General features: G+C 40.7%; 1 protein-coding gene and 1 long non-coding RNA gene across 4 annotated transcripts in view; one reads left to right on the top strand and one right to left on the bottom strand.

The window, feature by feature from the left end:
• Nucleotides 1–245: 245 nt before the first annotated feature.
• On the top strand, nt 246–4,570 carry LOC310766748. Its single transcript, XR_014550401.1, has 2 exons — nt 246–635; nt 1,127–4,570. It is a non-coding gene; the product is annotated as an uncharacterized lncRNA (long non-coding RNA).
• Nucleotides 2,325–20,625, bottom strand: part of LIN52 (lin-52 DREAM MuvB core complex component) — a 39,613-nt gene continuing 21,312 nt past the window's right edge. Inside the window, exons 6-7 of one of the 3 annotated variants that reach the window (XR_014549921.1) lie at nt 6,117–6,177; nt 2,325–4,549 (exon numbers count right to left, since the gene is read on the bottom strand). Coding sequence is in view for 2 of the 3 variants with exons in the window: in XM_083621737.1 (XP_083477863.1) it covers nt 4,494–4,549; nt 10,321–10,389 (125 nt within the window). In the remaining variant the exon portion in view is untranslated. Of the gene's footprint in view, nt 4,550–6,116; nt 6,178–10,320; nt 10,390–20,625 lie in introns of all 3 variants that reach the window. The other 2 variants (XM_083621737.1, XM_083621738.1) reach the window with 2 other exon arrangements.

The raw sequence follows: 20,625 nt of genomic DNA, 5'->3' as shown, positions 1-20,625 counted from the left end.
AGGTCAAAATACTTTCAGCTGTGAAACATGGGAACTAATTGCACATTTCACATGACTTTTCACTTTCTCTGCCACTACACATGGCTCTAGTGCCCAAGCTGGATAATCACCAATTTTCAGATGACATATTTTCTGAACTTTACTTAGAACAAAACCACTGAAGTGCTGAAATGGTGATGCATAGAAATGTCTGGAGTCACATCCTGGAAACAGTTTGATGAGATTTTACACACACACACCATTTTAAACTGTGGGTAGAATAGAATAGAATAGAATAGAAAACTTTGTAGAGTTGAAAGGGGCCACAAGTGCCACCTAGTCTAAGCCTCTGCAACGCAGGAATCTTGCCCACTGTAGGGCTCAAACCCACGACTGAGATTAAGAGTCTCATGCTCTCCATTTTAATGGAGAGTCTAGATGTTCACCCTGCTGCTATCTTCAGGGAGCCACTAGAATTATGCAGAGCAGGGACTGGCAGCAGCTAAATGCAAATCTATTAGTAGATTGCTGGATAATTTTAAAGTAGTTCAGTTGTGAAAACAAAAAGGGCTCCCTCCACCCTAAATTAAGGTGTTAGATAGCTGATGTATAAATCTACATCTTAATTATCTGTATTGTTGTTGTTTAGTCGTTTAGTCGTATCTGACTCTTTGTGACTCCATGGACCAGAGCACACCAGGCACTCCTGTCTTCCACTGCCTCCCGCAGTTTGGTCAGACTCATGCTGGTAGCTTTGAGAACACTGTCCAACCATCTCGTCCTCTGTCATCCCCTTCTCCTTGTGCCCTCCATCTTTCCCAACATCAGGGTCTTTTCCAGGGAGTCTTCTCTTCTCATGAGATGGCCAAAGTACTGGAGCCTCAGCTTCACGATCTGTCCTTCCAGTGAGCACTCAGGGCTGATTTCCTTCAGAATGGATAGGTTTGATCTTCTTGCAGTCCATGGGACTCTCAAGAGTCTCCTCCAGCACCATAATTCAAAAGCATCAATTCTTCGGCGATAAGCCTGCTTTATGGTCCAGCTCTCACTTCCATACATCACTACTGGGAAAACCATAGCTTTAACTATATGGACCTTGGTTGGCAAGGTGATGTCTCTGCTTTACTACCCATGTCCTAAGACCTAGCAGGCATGGCTTCCCACTGTGGGGTAGATCTGTGATATTAGCTGCCTGGCAGTTGTGTCACTGCTGCTTACTAGGAGTGGGAAGGGGGAGAGCAGGGCAGTGCAGATGCATGGGAGGAAACACCGGATTGACTTTGCTGACCTCTCCAACCCCCTCTCTCTGTGAGTACCAATGACAAACCTGCTAGGAAACTAGTGTTGCAGCTCCACTGCCGCTGGACAAGCCATTTCATCCTTCATCTTGCCCATCTGCCATGCTTGCTGGGGCTGATGGGAGTTGTAGTTCAGCAACATCTCAAGGGCCAAAGATTTTCCATATCTGGCCTATTTAATATAACATTCTGCTTCACACCCTGACTCGATCATATTCCTATGGGAAACTCACCAGCCAGGGCATGAAGGAAATAGCTTTCTTCCACAGCAACTGGCAGGAGAAGACCCCTAGAAAGCTGTCACACAAAAGTCTGCCACGTTCTGCGCTTGCAACATCAGAACCTAGTGCTTCAGGATATGAAGGGCTGCTAAAAGATTTAATAGGATCAACAGGGTACACTTGAATGTAACATTTTTTTCTTTGAATGTCTCCTATTCTCCAAGCTTATTAAGGTATGGAAATGCACAGCTAAGGCTTTCAATTAACTCTATCCTTTAGTAACACCATGCAGCTATGATTACTGAATAATATTTAAAACCAGATTAAATTGAATTGCTAATTAGATAACCTCCCCGTTATTACAAAGCTACACTTTCCATTGTGGACCATAGGAGATTCAAGTCAACCCGAAGGAAGACTCCTTCCGTAATTATCTCAAAACACTCCAACATTTGCCAGACTTAATTAATACAAAATGACTTCACTCTAAATGTATAAAAGCAAGTGAATTGGGCATCCTGAAAGACCAGAATCCATTTTGCTCTATTTATTATTTGGATGTTAAAATACTAAAGAAACTTGAGACTGTACTCAAAAATTCATATGGTTGTTATAGAGGATATTTAGGGATGTAGACTGAGAGAGCGCAAGTCTTACTCTTTATAAGTAACTAAATTCTGATTTTCAAGTCTCAAACTTAGGTGAACTCTATGGGAAGCAATTCATTAATGAAATGTATAAGTAATTCCCAGCTGGGGCATACATAGAATCAAACTGGTATTTGGCTAAAAGTCACTGGTGAAACAAAATTCCTTATTTCACATGCTTTTGAAAATGCATTGTTTAATCTTTATTTATTTTAAGAACATGGAGCTATACCATACAGGTTACTTGTTCAGGACAACCCGATCAAGTATTACTACTATTTATAAAAATACATTCCCATCATATCCAAGACTGAAAAATATAAATATATAAATATCCCAACACTAGGGCATATACGGATTACTGCCCTATCTATGAAGGATAAAAGTTTCCAGAATAAAAAAGAAATGCTTTTTAACAACTAATTTTAAAAATGGTAACTAATTTTAAAAATGGTGATTTGTGACTAGGCTGGTAACATGAAGTTACCCTAGGTGTTGCCTAAACTTTTCAGTTTCACAGCCTCAAAAATGTGTTTCAAGAACCTTCACAATAAAAACAAATATACAGAGCATGAGGAAACTGGAGCTAAACACTTTCACATTCCATTGCTTTCAATGGGAGAGTTCAGAACTCTCTGTCCCAACGTAACTTCAATGTGTACACAAAAACCCATTTTGTGATGTTTACTATATACATATGAAAAGCCACAAATATATAAAATAGATGCAAGAATTTCAATATTCCTAAACAAATATAAACTTCAGGTCAACATGAAAAACATTTCATCAACATTTCTCTGGCCAACACCACAGTTTCTCTTGCTTTCAATCTCATTGTTCACCATTATATGCAGTTTTGCTCCCACAGCAACGCAACCTCATATTTGAGCCTCAATTGTGCATACTGTGACCTTATGTGATCATTACTTAAACAAAGTGAAGATTTTGCTAAACTTCTTATGCTTTGAAAAGTCCCTCTTGTTATTGGATAGACAGATACCCAAGGATTTACAGCTGAAACTGGCAGGTGCGCTGCAACAGAGATTTCTCACTTGTGTACCGTACAAAGTGCCTTAACACAGAATTGCTTGCAGGATCATGTGAAGTTGCATATATATAGTTAGTTGATTATAGTTTATTCGTACAGCTCCAAGCTTACCCTATATCACCTGCAAATTGAAAAGGACACGCTAAGGTCTCTGTGCTGAAATATTTCAATGTATATCCAGTGCCCACAACGTACATGCTTTGCTCTGCCCTGGAGAAAAGTGAAATCTATATAGAATTTTCAGTAGAATATTCAGGCCACACCCAAAGTTAAGCTCTTTTGAATCCCACTTATTTCAGAATGAGAGAGGTTCAATCTCCCCACTGAGATGCATGGGACTTAAAACTGCTTGCTTCTGGTTGGATTATGCTCAAATGTTTAACTAGCAACTTCATAATACAATATCCTAACCATGCATCTTGTGGACAAGCGATTTATTGCTTGTGGGTGGGGTGGAGATGTGATTCAAGTGATACAATAATGACATCTCTCCAATATGTTTCTTTGTAAGAGAAACCAATTTTGAAGAACCATCTTCTGGGTATTAACGATTGGAGGATATTTTCTTTCATTATTTAGAAAGGCCCCTTCCACATTTCCCACCCTAAGTGACAAATATATATTCAAACAGACATACATCCATTAATTCATATTACATGTTGGCATGTGGTTCCCAATCCCACTCAGCACCTGAGGCTATGTGAGCTTTGGGAAGAGGAAACCGCATCATCTTATCTGCAATGTTTGTGGCCAATACATACAGCTAACTTGGAAGGAAATCAAACATGTTTTGCAGTCTTGAGATTAGCCAAAATGTAAAAAATAAATAAATAAAAATTAGTTTTCATTCAGGACCACACTTGTGGTGGCTTCTTCCGTCTGGCATTATTCATGTTGAGTTTTTGTCCCAAAAGGAAAAGAGGGACATGCACGTGCATGCAGACGTATACTTGTATATGCCGTGTGATGTACAGGCCTGTGTCACAGAACCAGGTAATAAAAAGCAACTCTGCTTTTATTTTAAAAAATATGCTGTTGCCAATTGCGGATGAATGAATGTATCCATTTGGACACGACTGGCATAAAATTATTCTAGCAAAAAGTGTAGGGGTAGTAAAGAGGCAGGCAGGTCAAATTGTTCTGCTGGGGAACTGTTGTCTGTCCTTGCCAAAATAACCTGGATGTGTCTCTTCAGAAAAGAGGTGAGGCAAGAGAGCATTTCTGTAAGCATCAGGCATTTGGGGAAATTCTGGTCGTCTTCCAGCAGCCAGGTGTATTTCTTTCCAAACTCCATATTCAGCTACTTTTTGGGTTTTTCCAGGATGTTCAGAAATTTCCCTCGAGTCATTTCTCTTGCTGAAATCACAAGAAAGAAAGGGGGAAAAGGCTTAACATAAAACAAGTAGAGCTGGATAATTTACAATATTTAACCCCACTTGTGAAATTCATTTAAAATGGCTTTCTGGTGCCAAGAGGTAGCAAAAAAGATATAAAGTGAAGAAATAAATCTGTGCTGCGGTTCTGAGTTCCTAGCAGTCTGGAATTGCAGGCCAAGCACTGAAAACGTCAAAGCTCAGCTGTAATACTCACAAGCTGTCTCATTTCTTACTACACCCACTTCCTTTATTTCCTCTGCGGCTAGCTTCAGGTTCGCCCTTTCAGTTTTCCTGCTATATCCATCTATGAATAGTATAATCTAGAGCGCTATTGCTCCTCCTCAGGGCATCTCTTCCTGGATGCTATAACCCTTCAGAGATTATGGACCTCTGTCTCCCTCCATTTCAAGATTACTTGTCCCTGGCTGCTTATGATCTTAAACATAAATGAGACAGCACTTCCACTCTCCCTCGGCAGTGATAGTCCCTGGATGCTATAACGTAAATGGAGTTTATATTCCCTCAAAGTAGTTCATCTATGGATGGTGTGTTAAAGTAGAGTTTACAGAGCTGTGCTCTACCCTCTCACACTGTTTTGTCATTCCCTGAGTGCTTAATACAGCAAGGCAAAGTATATATATGCTTCCCTGTGTGTCATCAATCTCTGTGAAAAGCACCACAGAGCTTTTACACAGCTACTTTCCTAGAGAAACATTTCTGACTTGGAGTTCCAAGGTTTTAGCTGCAGGTGTCCCAAAGACCAAAATTTCAAAGAGAAAATACACAAACACTTTCCCTTGCATGCTGTCTCCCCATTCTTGAGTAATAAGTAAATTGCCCATTCATTGTGGTGGATAGGTTAAATGCAGACAGAGGGCTAATATATTGCAAAGACTCCTAGGCATCAAAATTCCCTGTGGGATCCTTTACTATGAAGGTCAGACCACCCAGTCTTGAGAGTGGAGGGAAGATTTTGGCTGCAAGGGCAGAACAGGCAACTCCCCACTTATGTGGGGGTTACATTCTGGGCCCCTGCGCACATAAGTGAAATGTGTTTAAGTGGGGAGCACCCTGGGGCTCATGGCTTGCAAGGAGACCCTCCCCAGAGCACAAAAAGGATGTCTTCTTCGGGCTCTGAGGGTCTTCTCGCGATCCACCTGCCTCTTCCGGGTTCCTGGCGCTGGGGTCGTGTGCAAGTATATTGCACACAAGTGGGGAGTTTCCTGTACTATTGCATCAATTCAATGTGGCATCTTGGGGTTGTGGTGGACAGCTTAGCGAAAACACTGGTTCAATCTATGGCAGCTGTGAAAACTCCATGTCGTAAGACTAAAAATAAAACTGCTAATACTGTAGTGTCATTATACAAATCTAAGCTGCAACCACACTTCGATATTGTGTACAATTTTGTACAAACAGAAGGAAGCACACCTTCAAACACTTGACCGTTAAACTAAGCTACTCGCTAAGTTAGATGGCTTTAAAAGGGGCTCAACTGACCAATGGGGTTTGTAAATTCCATTTCACTTAGAAGCATCTTTACCTACAACTGACGTCAGGTGTAGGGCAGATGATACCTCTGTGGGCCAGAGGTTCTCCACTACTGATCTAGAACATGTATATAATAATACCCTTAAGTCGGGTCCAATTCACAGGACTGTAATTAAGGAAGGTGCAGGTTGAGTGAATATTTATTAAAAAATGGCCACGTGATTGTTTTACCACACCAGAAACCCAACTTTACTGCACCATCCAAATACTTATTAAATGTGCTGAAGTGATGTTGGTGGTGTTGAGGGGCCCTGAAGCAGGCACACAACCACAATGCACACAGAAATAGAAAACATGAAACCATATTCACTCAACCGACATTTAGTTGCAGAAAAACAGTCAACTATATTGAACCTTGCTGTGTAACCTGAAGACTATCATTTCCTATTTCAAATTTTGCCACGATTACACCATATATGTGAAGTTCAGAGACTTAAAAAGTGCACTGAGACGCTCCAGGAGGGGGGGCCTTTTCTTTTCTAAATTGTATAAAGGGGATAAACCCTAATAACTTAAAAACATCATCACTGGAAGTTTGAGGTTCAAGAAAGTTGAATTAAATCTCATGCCCTGCTCTTGCTCGAGTAATGTCAAACTGCAGCATTATCAACTGATGGAGTGGAAGTTTTCCACAGCCCCAGTCCCATATAGGAGATATACGAATGTGTGACAACTAGGCGCCCCTGAAGAGGGCTGCACCCTATAAATCAGGCTGCGAGCACTGACTAGTTCTGCGCTCCAAGTGAAATTACTGTGAGTTGGGGGCTGCTCCTGAGCACGTGCCCTCCTGTTCGCTTGTCATCGGAGATGTTAACATTTCTGATTAATTCACAGACCTCTCATTTTATTCTTCATTCCTTTATCCTTGCTATCCTGCTCTGCCGCAGCTTAAAGATTCTTACCGACCTGCTACAATAATCACCACCCGGCTCGCCCTCCCCCCCCCACCTGGTGAAATTGTTTAGTGATGCCAACCGCGCTTTTAATTTGCAAGACATCAGACACAGAGGTAATTTATACCAACATCTGTTCATTTCTGACTTCTGAAACAAACTCGCACATGCTGCTACGAAATCCCATTAGGAGCAGGAGACAGCCTTCTGCTATTCTGTATTCCTCTTCTCAATACACACTTAGGAGTCAACTAGGCTTTAAATTTTAAAAGCTATAATACAAAACTAAGGTAAGGTCCTTATAGCCATCAAATAAGCAAGGGCCATCCAAATTGTGCAGAGAAGTTTCTGCATTTTGCTACTTTCTTTGGGTGTGCTGATTATCTAGCAGCTGATCTACCCAGACACGCACTCCTTCCTTCGCAGTATATCGCTGGTAATAGGCAAATTCAGACAGGATAGTGCTCTTTCCCAATATTTTGGGCACTCTTCCCTCTGGGTTGCCCCCTTCCCTGTAGTTTACCCCACTTTGGGAAGGAAACCCAAAAATGTTTCTTATGCTAAATGGTTCTTTTTGTTTAGCGTTTGTCCAGTTCAACATTTCCCCCCACCTCATTAAAAATCTAATTCCAGATATGCTTATTTTGGTTGAGAAACAAGGAAGAGAAGAAAGTGCAGTCAACATCCTAAATGCAATTGTTGTCAGGGAAACTTACAGTATTAGTTGTCGCTACTGACTACCCATGGGAACGAGGGAAGCCAGTTACGTAGTAGAGGTACGTTTTCAAATAAAACAGATAAACAAAATTATACTAGATTACATTGGAATATTTTAAAAAAATATACTTAATCCAAGGGACTTGCCTACTGGAGGTGGGGCATCATACAATTTTTTATCATTCCAGCAAAAAACCAAAGCATGAAAGAGTAGCATGAATTGCCCTATCCAGGCAAAATTTACTCTCTCTATCACTACAATAGAAAACCAACAATGGATACAATTGCAATAGCTCGATTACAAATTAATCTCCTCAGTTAGATGGGGAAGTGGGGGCACTAAAGACCACAGAAAACAACAATTTAGGATGTAATCGGCCTAGGTTACAATAAAGCTGAGTATTTCAACAAATCCGCCCTTTCCTGGGACTACCTAGGAAACAGCCATTGGGTCGCTATAAATAACAGAAGCTCTTGAACCAGGAATTAAATTTTCTGCCTTAGAATAGATGGATCTCAAACCAGGTAGTGGACAGAAGAGGCCGAATCCAAAAACGGAAGCTTAATTTCCCAGTTGCTAAGGAGGGTGGAGCACAGTTTAATATAATCTCCTCTTTGGAACTTCAATCCCTCAATCCTGTATTTAGCCTTGTTGCCTTGGTCTCCCTTCGCACTACAACTGTCCCCAAACTGCCTCCCGCAGTAAATTTTGTGGCTGTTGGTTGAAGCGATTCAGTAGTACAGATTGATTTCTTGCAAGTGAGGAGATGAGGGATTACCAAAAGCAGCCCTGGTTAACAAGATTGGGTGCAGAATCTCCTGCGAGAGCAGCCCACTCTGCCAGCGCTTTGCATCCTTTCACTATGACATATGGGTTTCATTACACAAAGATTTTCCCGATTTTAACTTTGAGGAGATTACATTAGAAACTCAGGGCTATCTTTACATCTGTAGCAATTTAAAGGTTAAGTAACATTTTTAATCAAATGACAAAGACTCATAATGTTTGGCCTTCGGTCCAAAGTGGAAACTGCAGCTAGGATGTTCCTTCCAATGGCAATTTAATTAGAAAAGAACCCTCTGCTGGAGATTGGGGCTCATTGGTCCCCAACATCTCATAAAGGGCATTCACATGCATATAGTATCTCTGTGCCGCACTGTGTCATAAGCTCTGGATAGTCAGGAAATAATGGAGGATTTACTATGATAAAACCAATGAAACCAGTGACTTACATTTATGTAAGCAGCTATCACTCTGAAGGATCCTTAATGGGAAAGGGGAGATGGCTTATTTTTGCATAAAGATGCCCAATGTGTTCAGATAGAACAATTTGCATTTCATTTAAGGGAAGGACCATAGCTCAGTGGCAGCATAGCTGTTTTGCAGAAGGAAGGTTCTGGGTTCAATCCCTGGTATCCTGAAACCCCAGGAGAGCTGCTGTCAGTTAAGAGTAGACAGCACCGAGCAAGACAGACCAATGGACTAACTTGGTATAAGTTATAGCCTCCTTGATGCAATTAGCAACAATCAACACTGCCAATGCCATTTTATGCACTCTTATACACAGTTCACAGCTGCAACTAAGGGCAGCTCTATAAAATACTTATAACTTCTCAACTGCTTTTCACTGATGTGCTATGTTCACTATGTTATAAGAAACACGGCTTTGAAAGCAGACTTATATGTAAAATCACTGACCATTAGCATAGAAATTGCATGTTAAGGGACCTTAAGTGAAGAGTTCTGTGTTCATAACAGCCTTGCCCTGTAAGTTTGTTAAGGGCAGAATGAATAGTAGTTGAAACATGCAACTTATGCCAAAGAAACTGAATGCAGATATGGAGATTAAAATATATTTGTATGGGTTGTTTTGCGGTTCTATACAACCTTCCATTCATGGATGGAATGTTGTTTACATATACTGGCTTCACTTCATCATTGCAGATCTATAATTTTACTTTCTAGTTCCAGAATACAGTGTTCACATATCAAATATATTGTTTTGTTGTTGCCAGTGCTATTTTTCTAGAAAAAGAGGTTCTGGAACTCATCCTTGTTCTCTTACAATGGCAATGGCATAAGAGGTGCCGGAACTGAGTTCCAGAGAGCTCTGGCTGAAACAAAAAAGGCCTGGTTGTTTCTGTTCTAACTATTTATTTGTGCTTTTATCTTGTGAACTTCCCTGAGATCTTTCAGTGAAGAGGGGCATATAAATCAAATAAATCAAACAAATAAATGAATAAAAAAAGATGAATTATGAGTCATATCTAGAACATGTTATTTATAGCACTGGACTTCTAAGTGATGAAGAGAAGCTGATTATGCTGGTAATATTTGCTCTACGTATTTCAAATCTTGATCGTGAAATACTGTGACTTAACAATGGGCTGTATCCAAAACTGTCCATGTGCAAGTGGACATTCAACTTGCCTAATGTGATTTTGCCTTCTCTTCCCCCGCTGCATGGATGGATTCGGACTACCTGAAAAGATGTTCAGAATTTCAAAGGAATTTCTCTATTGTAATAGGTTCTCCTTCAGGGATTTTCTCTTTCTGGCCCCTTTACAAGAAAGGAATAAAAACTCTTACGGTACTCAAAGCAGATTGGACCACCATGGGCTTCAGTAGATTGCGTAGGAATAGGCTGTGCTGTTGCACCTAATAAACACAATCAAGGTAAAAGCCAAGAACATAAAACTACCAGTATCAAATTCACTAAGTGCTATTTTGTTTCAACCAACCTAAATATGAAGATGAATGTATTGGGAGCACCTCCCACTTCCAAGAAACTGACAGCAGCCAGCTTGACCTCCTTGACCCATGATCTCCATGACACTAAGTGTAGGGAAAGAGTTACATCTCCTCGCCTTGAAGCCAATAAAACCGCTCTTGATTATAATTTAGATAAGAGCCACTGGATTGAATAATAATGACTGAAACTCCCTTGGCTGTTTCACCTTGAGACGTCCATCACTGGGTTAAACATGATGCTAATTGCATTTGGATTGATTAATTTCTCTCACTCCTGTCTATTCGAATAATGCTTAACAAAATAATCACAGTACCCAGAGCCAAATCTTCTCCGTCAAAGGAATGAAGCCATCAGAACCAGCAGAGATGAAAGAAATGAAGATGACCCGTAATTACTGCTACGGTGATATCATTACCATATTATAGAAAATGAGTGTGGCGAAGGGGGAGAGCGGGGGCTGTGATTATTATTTATTTTTTAATGGAACCTTACATCCCAAGAATGCAGATCTGACATAGTAGAGCATGTAGATATACAGGGTGCGAGGGGAGGGGGTTTCTTATCTATTACATTGCAAAATGGAGTGATCACCAAACCTTCAGATAGATTACATGCTATGAGGTGGCTACTCCAGTCTTTCATTGCAATAGTTCTTTGTATTTGAATAGCATAGAGATGGGGTGCCTGTCTCCCTAGTGAAGTCTTAGACTCCCACTGCAGAAACAGTACTTAACTGTGACGCTAAAACCATCTTTTTATTTTAAACTTGCTTGTTACTGGTGGTCTTGTTCTGAGGCTCCAAGTGCCAGATCCAGCTGTGATCAAAGGAAAGCTTCTTTTGAAGGGCGCAGTTATTCCCAATACACTAATCTAAATCAATAAATGAACTGCTAACTGAATCAGGTTATATATTCATTTCTCAGCAACACTGTAGGATAGCTTTAAATGGTTTATTGCTGTGACTTCAAATGGCATCAATAGAATACATTGCCTGGAAGAATTTGAATGAGAAAGCAACATTTTCAGCCCGCTTTTTCCTTAAATATCCTCTCATTTGAGAAAACAAAATAGCTTGGCAATTGTATAGAAGCTTCAACCACCTGTGCTCTGCAATTCTAATTGTAGTTTATACAGTTCAGTTCTCCCACTGCTGGTTATGTCTGCCCCGTGGTTTCAGGAAAAGGAGAAAAAGTAGGAACCAAGCAGCTTAAAATATTTATTCTGGCATAAGGCCAACTGTGTGTGTGAGCACACATACAAGCATCACATGCAAAACCAGCCAATATCAGGGACAAGTAGTTAAATTATGAGGCTAATAAACTATAAAATATTACTTAAAGCTACAAAAAGAGAGCCTCCAGGTATAGCAAAAGACTGAGCAGTCATCACATAAATATATCACATGGTGTCTCATATTACCAATATCCATTCTTTCCATATAATGTTAATCATAAACTTAATTACTAATCCTACACTCAACACATTTACTAATACAAAAACCCCTGCTTGGGTCCAGTTTTCTTGACTCTGCAGGATTAGTTGAGTCCAATCATAGACATTTTCCTTGGTGGCATCCTTAACCCTGCAGGAATCCCTCCAAATGCTAACCACAGTTATCAACCCCTTATCAAACTATTAAAGAGGACAAAGTAGATAATCATAGTCTCCACCTCTCACCATGACTGGTTAGAGAAAGAGAAAAAGGTGAGAGAGCTCCCACTGCTGGTTGAAGTATACTGGGATAGTAGGGGACAACTTTAACCTTCCGCAAGTGTTACAAATCTGGCACAAACACCTGATAGGGGGGCAGTGGGGATGAGCATGTGGCCTCTGCTCCCTGTCAAATCCCAATGTGTGGAAGAAGACTTTGTGATACAGGGAGCCATTTTCTTACACGTGGCATGTGAAGGTAAGCAGGATGGTGAGTGGTCTGGAAGCCAAGGCCTATGATTAATGGTTGAAGGAGACGCATATGTTTAGCTTGGAGAAGTGAAGATTAAGCAGAGGGGACTGCATGGTTGCGGCCCTCATATCTGAAGGAGTGTCATGCAAAAGGTGGAACAGACTTCTACATTACTTCCACTGGAACCAATGGGTAGTAACTGCAAGGAAGCGGATTTCAACAGTACATTAGAAGAAACTCCCTAATGGTAAGAGGTGTTCAGCAGTGGCACGGGCTGCTTCAAAGGGTGGACTCTCCTTCACTGGAGGTATTTAAGCAGCAGGTGTCAGGTATGTTGTAGCTGCACATCCTGTATTGCAGATGCTGCAATGACCAGGAAGACTAGATGACCACCAAAGGCTCCTTCCAACTCTATGATTCTATGCATTGTTGTTTCTAAAAATCATCATCCATGAATTTCAACAATGGCTTTCCGATTGTGAAATTCTTTGTATTGAATACAGCAACAGATGAACAATCAGAGAATGGTTGGTAGGTGTGGTTGTGGATCAGACATTGAAGCTCAAATGCACTACCAGTTTGGAGGGGTAAAGAGCTGTCACTGGGTACCCAGTCAGGCTCTTTTCCTGCTGCTGGCATGATCACTCTCACATCCCTGCCAGGAAAGGAAGGGAGAAAGAGAGAAATGAGTGTGTAGTGTCCCAAAGCTCCACAAAGTTTCCCAACTGACTGCTCTGGGTGCATTCACTCACTCAGACAGAGAAACTCCAGAGACTGGGGGTCATCAAAGCACATTGTGTTTGCTTGGGTGGAGAAAAACTAGTGAGTGCAATGCTGAGTTCCATCTGTAGCACATTCTAAGACCCCCTTTACACACATAATTCCTCGGGTGGTTGTCGCTGCCTCTGCAGTTGCATACACACAGTCCCAGATATCTAATTACTTCAGCAAATGTGATTTGGCCTCCTGGAGGAGTGTTTACAAGCCACATAAATGACAGACCTTGCCAAGGGGATGGAAGTTGTTTGTGCAGTTTGTAAACAGACCCGGAAGCCAATCCACACGGGGAGAAGTGATATGCATAGTCGTCACTTTCGTTTCTTCCTTCTCAGTGTGCCTACTGTGGTGGCAGCTGCCAGACCTGGGCAGGGAAGGATACAAAAAGGAAGGAGGTTGCAGGAAGTGTAGGAAGGCAGATTTACTTGACACCCAGACGCCACCACAAGGATACGCTCTATCAGCATTACCCTCAGCAAGGCAAGAGGCAATTTTTTTTTTATTTGCACAGAAAATGTGGCAGCAAGAGGAAAGATTTTGACAAAATTACTGGAGATCATGAGGGAAAAACAGGTAATCAGGTAAGACACAAATTGCATCCTCATCAATACAGCCTTTCATAGACACTGCCTACAGGTTTTAAAATAGAACTTAGGAATCGTGAGAAATTAGCTTTTATGTAAAAGTGAAATTGGAAATTCTCATGAACCCTATGTCTGGTATCACTGGACCACACACTATAACTGAGTAAAGCAGGCAGTGTCCCACTAGCACCGTTGAGACCTACATTTAAAAAAAAATAAATTCACACTCCTCTAAACAGCTATTAGAAAAATAAAAAAGAAGGCTCGGCTTATTCTGTTAAATCCAAAAAGATAAGCTTCAAATTCTGTGGGACAATGAACAGACTATCTATTAAAAAGCCAAATGACAGCTTGGCCTGCTACCCAGAAACATCCGTCACCCAGGCACTTTCAGCTGGGATTTGCGCTGAATGACGTTTACTGTAGGTTAATAATTAGTTTTTAGCATAAGAGTCCAGTGTGGTCGTTCTCTCCCCAGGAGAGGAAAACAGGCTGAGCGATTTTTAGATTATATGTTCTGATAAGACACAGGCTCCTGACTCCCCATATGCAGTACAGGCCACCTGCTCTATGAAACTGCCACGAGGGACCTCCTTGAAAAGGTTTAATAATAGTGCTCAAAGCCTGAGCTGAATTTACATCCTATATTGCAAAGTAAAATCATGTAGACAAAATCCCATCAAAAGATACACACTAAAGCCAATCTCTATAAACAAATTTACACACACACACACACACACACTATAACGGGAGTGTTATAGTGGCGAACAGCACTGCAAAAATTATCAGCAAAACTGGATGCATAAAGCACATACATACATATATGTATTTAAGGGTCACCAACGTGCACCAGTACCTCCTGCAGTGCCTGCAAAAGGTCTAGGTAAATACCCCCTCAAAAATTCACCATACACGCAAGATTGATAGGAGCTGAGCAGGACAAGCAATTTGTATGGGCTTAGCCTACACTGAACATACCTCATCAAGCATGCCCACATTTCAATGGATGCCAGGATTGTATACCCATTCTCCCAACCATTAAGAATAGAGGAGAGTTGCAAAGGGCTTCTCTCTGTGAGTGTGGTGAAAGCTGTGGATTCCCTGCAAAGAAGTTCTATTGAAAGGCAGACAGAGGGTTCTAAAAAGAGCTGGTTGAAAGCTGTATGTTCAACCAAGTCAAAGTTCAATTAAATCTGGGATGGGATTCACAGTGGAAGTCCTGTGCAAGGGCTTCTTGTTTGCACAACAGGGCATTCCCTCCTTGCCCCAGCAACAACTTCTCATAACAAAAATGCAGCCTACTAAATATTTTTCTCAAATCTAACTGATGCTTAGGCCCACAAGCACAAGGGAATATAGCATGTTTCCTTGTTTATTCATATTCCATGACATAATGTGCTTGTATAACCGATTTTCACAGAAGGGAACATTTTGTGTATACATTCCTTTTTACATTCACAATACTTGAATATTTAATTATATTTCTATAGCACCCACATTGTACCAAAAAAAGGGCCAATATCCTTTTCATCTATTTAGAATTTGAAAAGAGGGAAGGGAAAGCAACATAATAAAGGGCAGCAAATTAACCACCCTGAGATCTTCAGTTGAAGGGTAGTATGCAAATTTAATAATAATAAATAAGATGGAAAAACTCAGGCAAAATGTACACATGTATACACAGAATAACAACCATATGGGAAGGGGGGGGGAGTACAGTACAGGTTTGTATTTTAATGGTTACAGTGTTTGAAATTTTATTTCTGTACTGTACTGTAATCTTTCTGAGTGTTTTCCTGGGGGTTTTCCATCATTTTGGGGTCAAACCTCTATGGTCAGGAATGAATTAGAAATTTCCCCACAGGAATCAATTGTAGTTGTGGACTCGTTATGTGAACGCTCACCTAACAAACGATTTCTTGGGAATGCATTGAGTTCAGATAGCATGCATTCCATAGAAGAGGGCTACAAGTGAGAAAAGATGGAGAGTAGCAGAAGTGGAAATCTTTTACATACAAAGTAGGAACATAAAACTGAGGCCAAGAAACTGAGTCGGAGTGCAAAGAGGGGGGAAACAGGAGCAGGAGCATGAATACTTGTAATCAAAACTTCACATGGAATGTTCTGGGGCCTGTGGATAGAAGCCAGAAGACAATGAGACTTTGCCAAAACAAAATGCAGAGTAAACCAGGTGAGCAGAGCAGCAGAATGCAAAACAAGACTGGAAAATGGGAAGATTGGGGAATAGCATACTGCAGTAAATCAAGATGAAAGAATGAAAGGGCATAATTCAACGGAGTTAAGCACTCTTAAAGAGCATTCGCTTTTCAGTGTGCTTCACCCATGTTCACCTGAAGCCAAAGGCTTTAGAAGTAGAAGGACAGAGAAAAAAGTGAAGATTAGAACTGTCTAGAGAAGAAGATACAGCTTGGATAAAAGACAAATAATAAAAATTAAAGATGGAGCTCCAAGTAGAAGATGTTGCAGTAACCTAATCTGGGAGGTTATCAGAGTATGAATAACCACATGCAGCCTCTGCCCAGAAGGGGCCACAGGTGGTGAATGTTGCTATGTGCTACTGACATCGCTTAGATCTCCAGTGGCAGAGCTGAAGAAAGCACAGCCCAATCCAAGAAAATGAAAAGCAAAAAGGATGACCAGCCATAGCTACAGTTCAGTTGAGAGAGGACAAATCTGCTTTCAATCCATGCACAGTAGGAAAGGCATTTGCTTTGGCCACGTAAACAGTTGCAGGAAAAATATTTCACATTCTTACTTAAGTGCTCCGGAATACCTTCTTTAGGGGAACATTTATTGACATATATTTATATTCTGCGCTTCAATCTCAAAAGGTTCATAAAAGCGGCTAACGATTAAAACAAATAAACACATCTAACCATTGCATTTCAAACAGCAGAACAGAAACAAACACATAAAACCAGAGCCAGCGTCTCAGATCAGAGGTTGGTGGGACTGGGGTGGGAGTGGGGAGTTGGTGGGACCTGAACATCTCCATGACGGCCTGAACTGTTTGGGGCATTAAAGATCAAGACTAACACCAAGCTATTTCAAAATGTTATGAGTCCTTAATTCATAACCGAGCTTCCTTATCATCCAAACACATGTAGAGTACAAGTAGTTGATTCTGCAAATATGTTATGCCCAAATGAGCAATTACCACAGTGAAGGGATGGTGAATTAGATGGGCAAGTTTTCTTATAGCCCAACATGGCTATCTTCTACTTTTTCTTAGGAAAAGTTATGCTCTATCACTAGGAAGCATACCAGTGTCAAAATCCTTGAGATGAGATTAGAGAGAGAGAGAGAGAGAGTGTGTGTTTGTGTGCGCTATTTTCTACCATTCTTTCCAAATAGCTTCAATATCTGTTTTCATACATGATTTGCAACCAATAAAGAGGAGAGGTGGACTTGGACTACAAAATTTGAAGAGATAGGGTTGCCTTTAAGCAGAAAGGAGCAAACATAATTTTGAAGCAACATCTGATAAAGTATATATTTCACTACACTTTGAGAAACCATCTCACTTTGCTACACAACATATACCGGCATAAATGCCAAAGATTAGATGATTACTTCTGTTAATCAACCATCCCTGAGAACTGCAATAACTGTAAAAGCCAAATCCCTATGTAATTATTAAAAAAAAAAGCACACATTTGCTGAATTAAATGCTACTAACACAGCTACTCTAACAGCTAGATTATAGCTCTCATAAACAGCGTGGGCAGAATAGCCTTCTCCCTCAGAGCACTAGCTATTCAGTGGGATCAACCTACTGATTAATGGGAGTAATTCAGGTTGATTAAGCAGGCATTTCATTGAAATAAGAAGCAAGCATCTCCAACTATTGAAAGGCCCTTCTGAGAAGTCTCAGAATCATAGAACTGTAGAGTTGGAAGGGCTACCAAGGGCTATCTAGTCCACCCCCTGCAATGCAATGGAGGGCTGCAGGAATGCGACAGGAGGAGAGAATTGTTTCTGAACAGTCTGCATTGAAGCAGAGATTTGCTGGAAAAGGATATCACAAGGCAAACTTTCAAGTAAAACTGAAGCTGTGGAGACCATAATACAGTGGTACCTCTGGTTACGAACGCTTTTGGTTATGAACATGTCAGGTTACAAGCTCCGCTAACCCGGAAGCAGCTGCTCCTGGTTGCGAACTTTGCCCCAGGATGCGAATGGAAATCACACACCAGAGGCACGCATGTAGCGGAAGGCCCCATTAGCGAAAGCACGCCTCAGGATAAGGACCGTTTCAGCTTAAGAGCGGATCTCTGGAAAGAATTAAGTTCGTAACCAGAGGTACCACTGTACTGCTTGGAAAAGAGTACAAAATTCTGATAAATAGTATATAAAATGGCAGAAATTCTAAGCAGAAGAAACTCTTCAACCAATCCATCAGAGAGCATCTGTCTTCCCCCCAAAATTAAAAAATGAATCACACTTAGTCAACATTTACATTCTTGAAACAGAAGGACAGCAATTGGATAGCACTGGAGAAGACTCTTTAACCCTCTTTACCATCATGATCATATGTAGGAAACAACTTTATGTAAATTAATTCTACTTAAATGCTTGAGGGGAGGATTTGTGTGAGCACTGAAATCCAAGCACAGATGAAATACTTAAATCCTTAGCATCCTTGGCAGAATCTTTTTATTGTCTCAGTGAAGCCATTGGCATGTGTTCCAGAAAACTCTGCACATCTCAATACCAGTATGAATTTATATTGTACTTGAGTGTCCACAGGGCGCTTCACATAATATCCAACAGCCCTAACAGCTATGTCAATATTATTATCCTGTTATTTGCTAAGGGTGAGAGACAGTAACTTGCAAAAGGCTGCCTAATGCATTTTGGGCAAGGCCAAATTTGGAATGGCAATTTCCTGGTATAGGGGTCATTTTCGCAGCAACTACTGTGCTATACAACCTCTTCTATATATCTTAGTAAATGAAAGTCTCCTATTACACTGCTTTGGTTAAGTAATACTCTCTCAATCCTTTGGTGCTCAGAATCCAGCACGTTGCTCTCCAAAGTGGCAGAAGTGAGCTTCTGCTTTTCCAACTCTGGAAAAAGCAAGTTTGCCTTGAATCTTTACAAGACTGAGCTTTATTCTGTAGGAAACCACAGCAGCGCTTGCTCAAAACAATTCACTTCAGCTCTTCATAATGCAATCAAAAAATGAAAATTTCAAAGAGCTACAATGGAATAAAGGAGAAGTACAGTAAGTTGCATTGTGAAAAATGATGGCAGTTCTAGAATCTGTTGTAGGCTCAAGTGCTGAACGACTTTCTTGGCATGCTGACTTGTATGGAGATAAAAATCCCAGTAATGTAAAAAGCCTTTAGGTCAAATCCCATCCTCTCCATGGAAAAGGGGGGATCTCTATAGAAGTAGTTGGTTCACTAATATTCCCCTCTATTTTCTCAGGGCACACCTACAGCCTTCATATATATGTTGGATTGCTGTTTATATTCATGCATTCAGAGTGCTTTCCATCTACCTAGCACAAGTGTAGAGTTATTTTACAAGTTCAAACAAACCAAGACTTATGCAATGTATGGAGCCTTAAACTCAGACCACTTTGCTGTAATCTTTCGGCGAAGATATCCTAAAATTAAAGAAGCTGCCTTGAACTTAATACTATCCTGTCTAAAAGGTGCTAGAATATGGTGACTTCCTACAGTTCTGGCAACAAGTCAACGGCAAGTATAATGAAGAGTAGAGAGCTTTTTAACAGAGGGAAAGTTTTGTCTGCTTCTTGAGGCACAGAGTTCTGATTTAACTGTTGTGCAAACCTCTTCACTAGTAAGTTCATTATTTTTGACCTACAGAGCAATCTAGAAACCGGGAACAACTGGTATCAGTACCACCCTCTTAATAGTCAGATTCAATCTAAGGCAAACCTAGAAAAGAAAAAAAACTTGGATTCAAGGTCCTTATGGAGCTTGTGTTGACATAAAAGTACAGTATCTCTCTTGGGTGTTTCATCTATTCTTGTGTCTGCATGTTGTTGCCTTAACTGCATCTTCTTGGTAGTCTTTCTATTTCAGGGAACGTAAGACATCTCTTGTCTAATATTACATTTTAGATCTCATTCTAGGAGACAGCAGATCATAGTCTGAAGAAGCTACAGTTTTACCACTTTAAGGAACCAAAAAAAAAAAAATCTAGTACAGAAACAAGGAGAGCACTATAGACAAACAAAAGCAAATCTAAAGGTGAGCAAACCCCCAAGACAGGCAACCATTATTAGCGTGTCGATAGCACACTTGTTAAAAATGTATATTTTAATTTTCTGTATTGCTAAAGGTCCCAATTTGCCCAGGGATCTAGCTAAGCTACCATTTTCTACTACGACAGAGTCTAATCTTTATTTAATGGATTTAGCATCTATCTTCACTAGAGTGGTCTCCAAGGGAAAGGGGAGGGAAGAATGAAGGGGCCTAGAAGAGACGATCAGAGCCCCCTCCCCTTCTCTTCATCCATCCGGCGCTCATGTTTGTGTTCAAAATTCAATTACCTCCTTATTGATACTTCACAGAGATATTTAAGCTGCAAACATGAAGCCCTGATTTCCCAGGGGGCCATGCCCCTCTCTATTTCACTGCTCTGCTTCCCCCTGGGTGAATTCCTGAGGCGTCCATATTAATAGGTAATCAGTCACAATTCATTTATTAAACAGCTAGCAAGGTTTATCAGCCTGTCCTGATTAGCCGGAAGAAGCCACTGAATTCCTAATTTATTTATGGAAATCTAAGTGTCTTTTTGAATTCCATTCAGGAGACAGGGTGCTAAGGGTATGGCAGGCTGAATTCTAACAGGGAAGCAGCAGGCAGCATGCGGCTCATCTT

Source organism: Podarcis filfolensis (genome assembly GCF_964270895.1).
Source record: "Podarcis filfolensis genome assembly, chromosome: 1".
Classification (NCBI taxonomy): domain Eukaryota; kingdom Metazoa; phylum Chordata; class Lepidosauria; order Squamata; family Lacertidae; genus Podarcis; species Podarcis filfolensis.
This window is presented reverse-complemented; position numbering and strand designations above follow the sequence as displayed.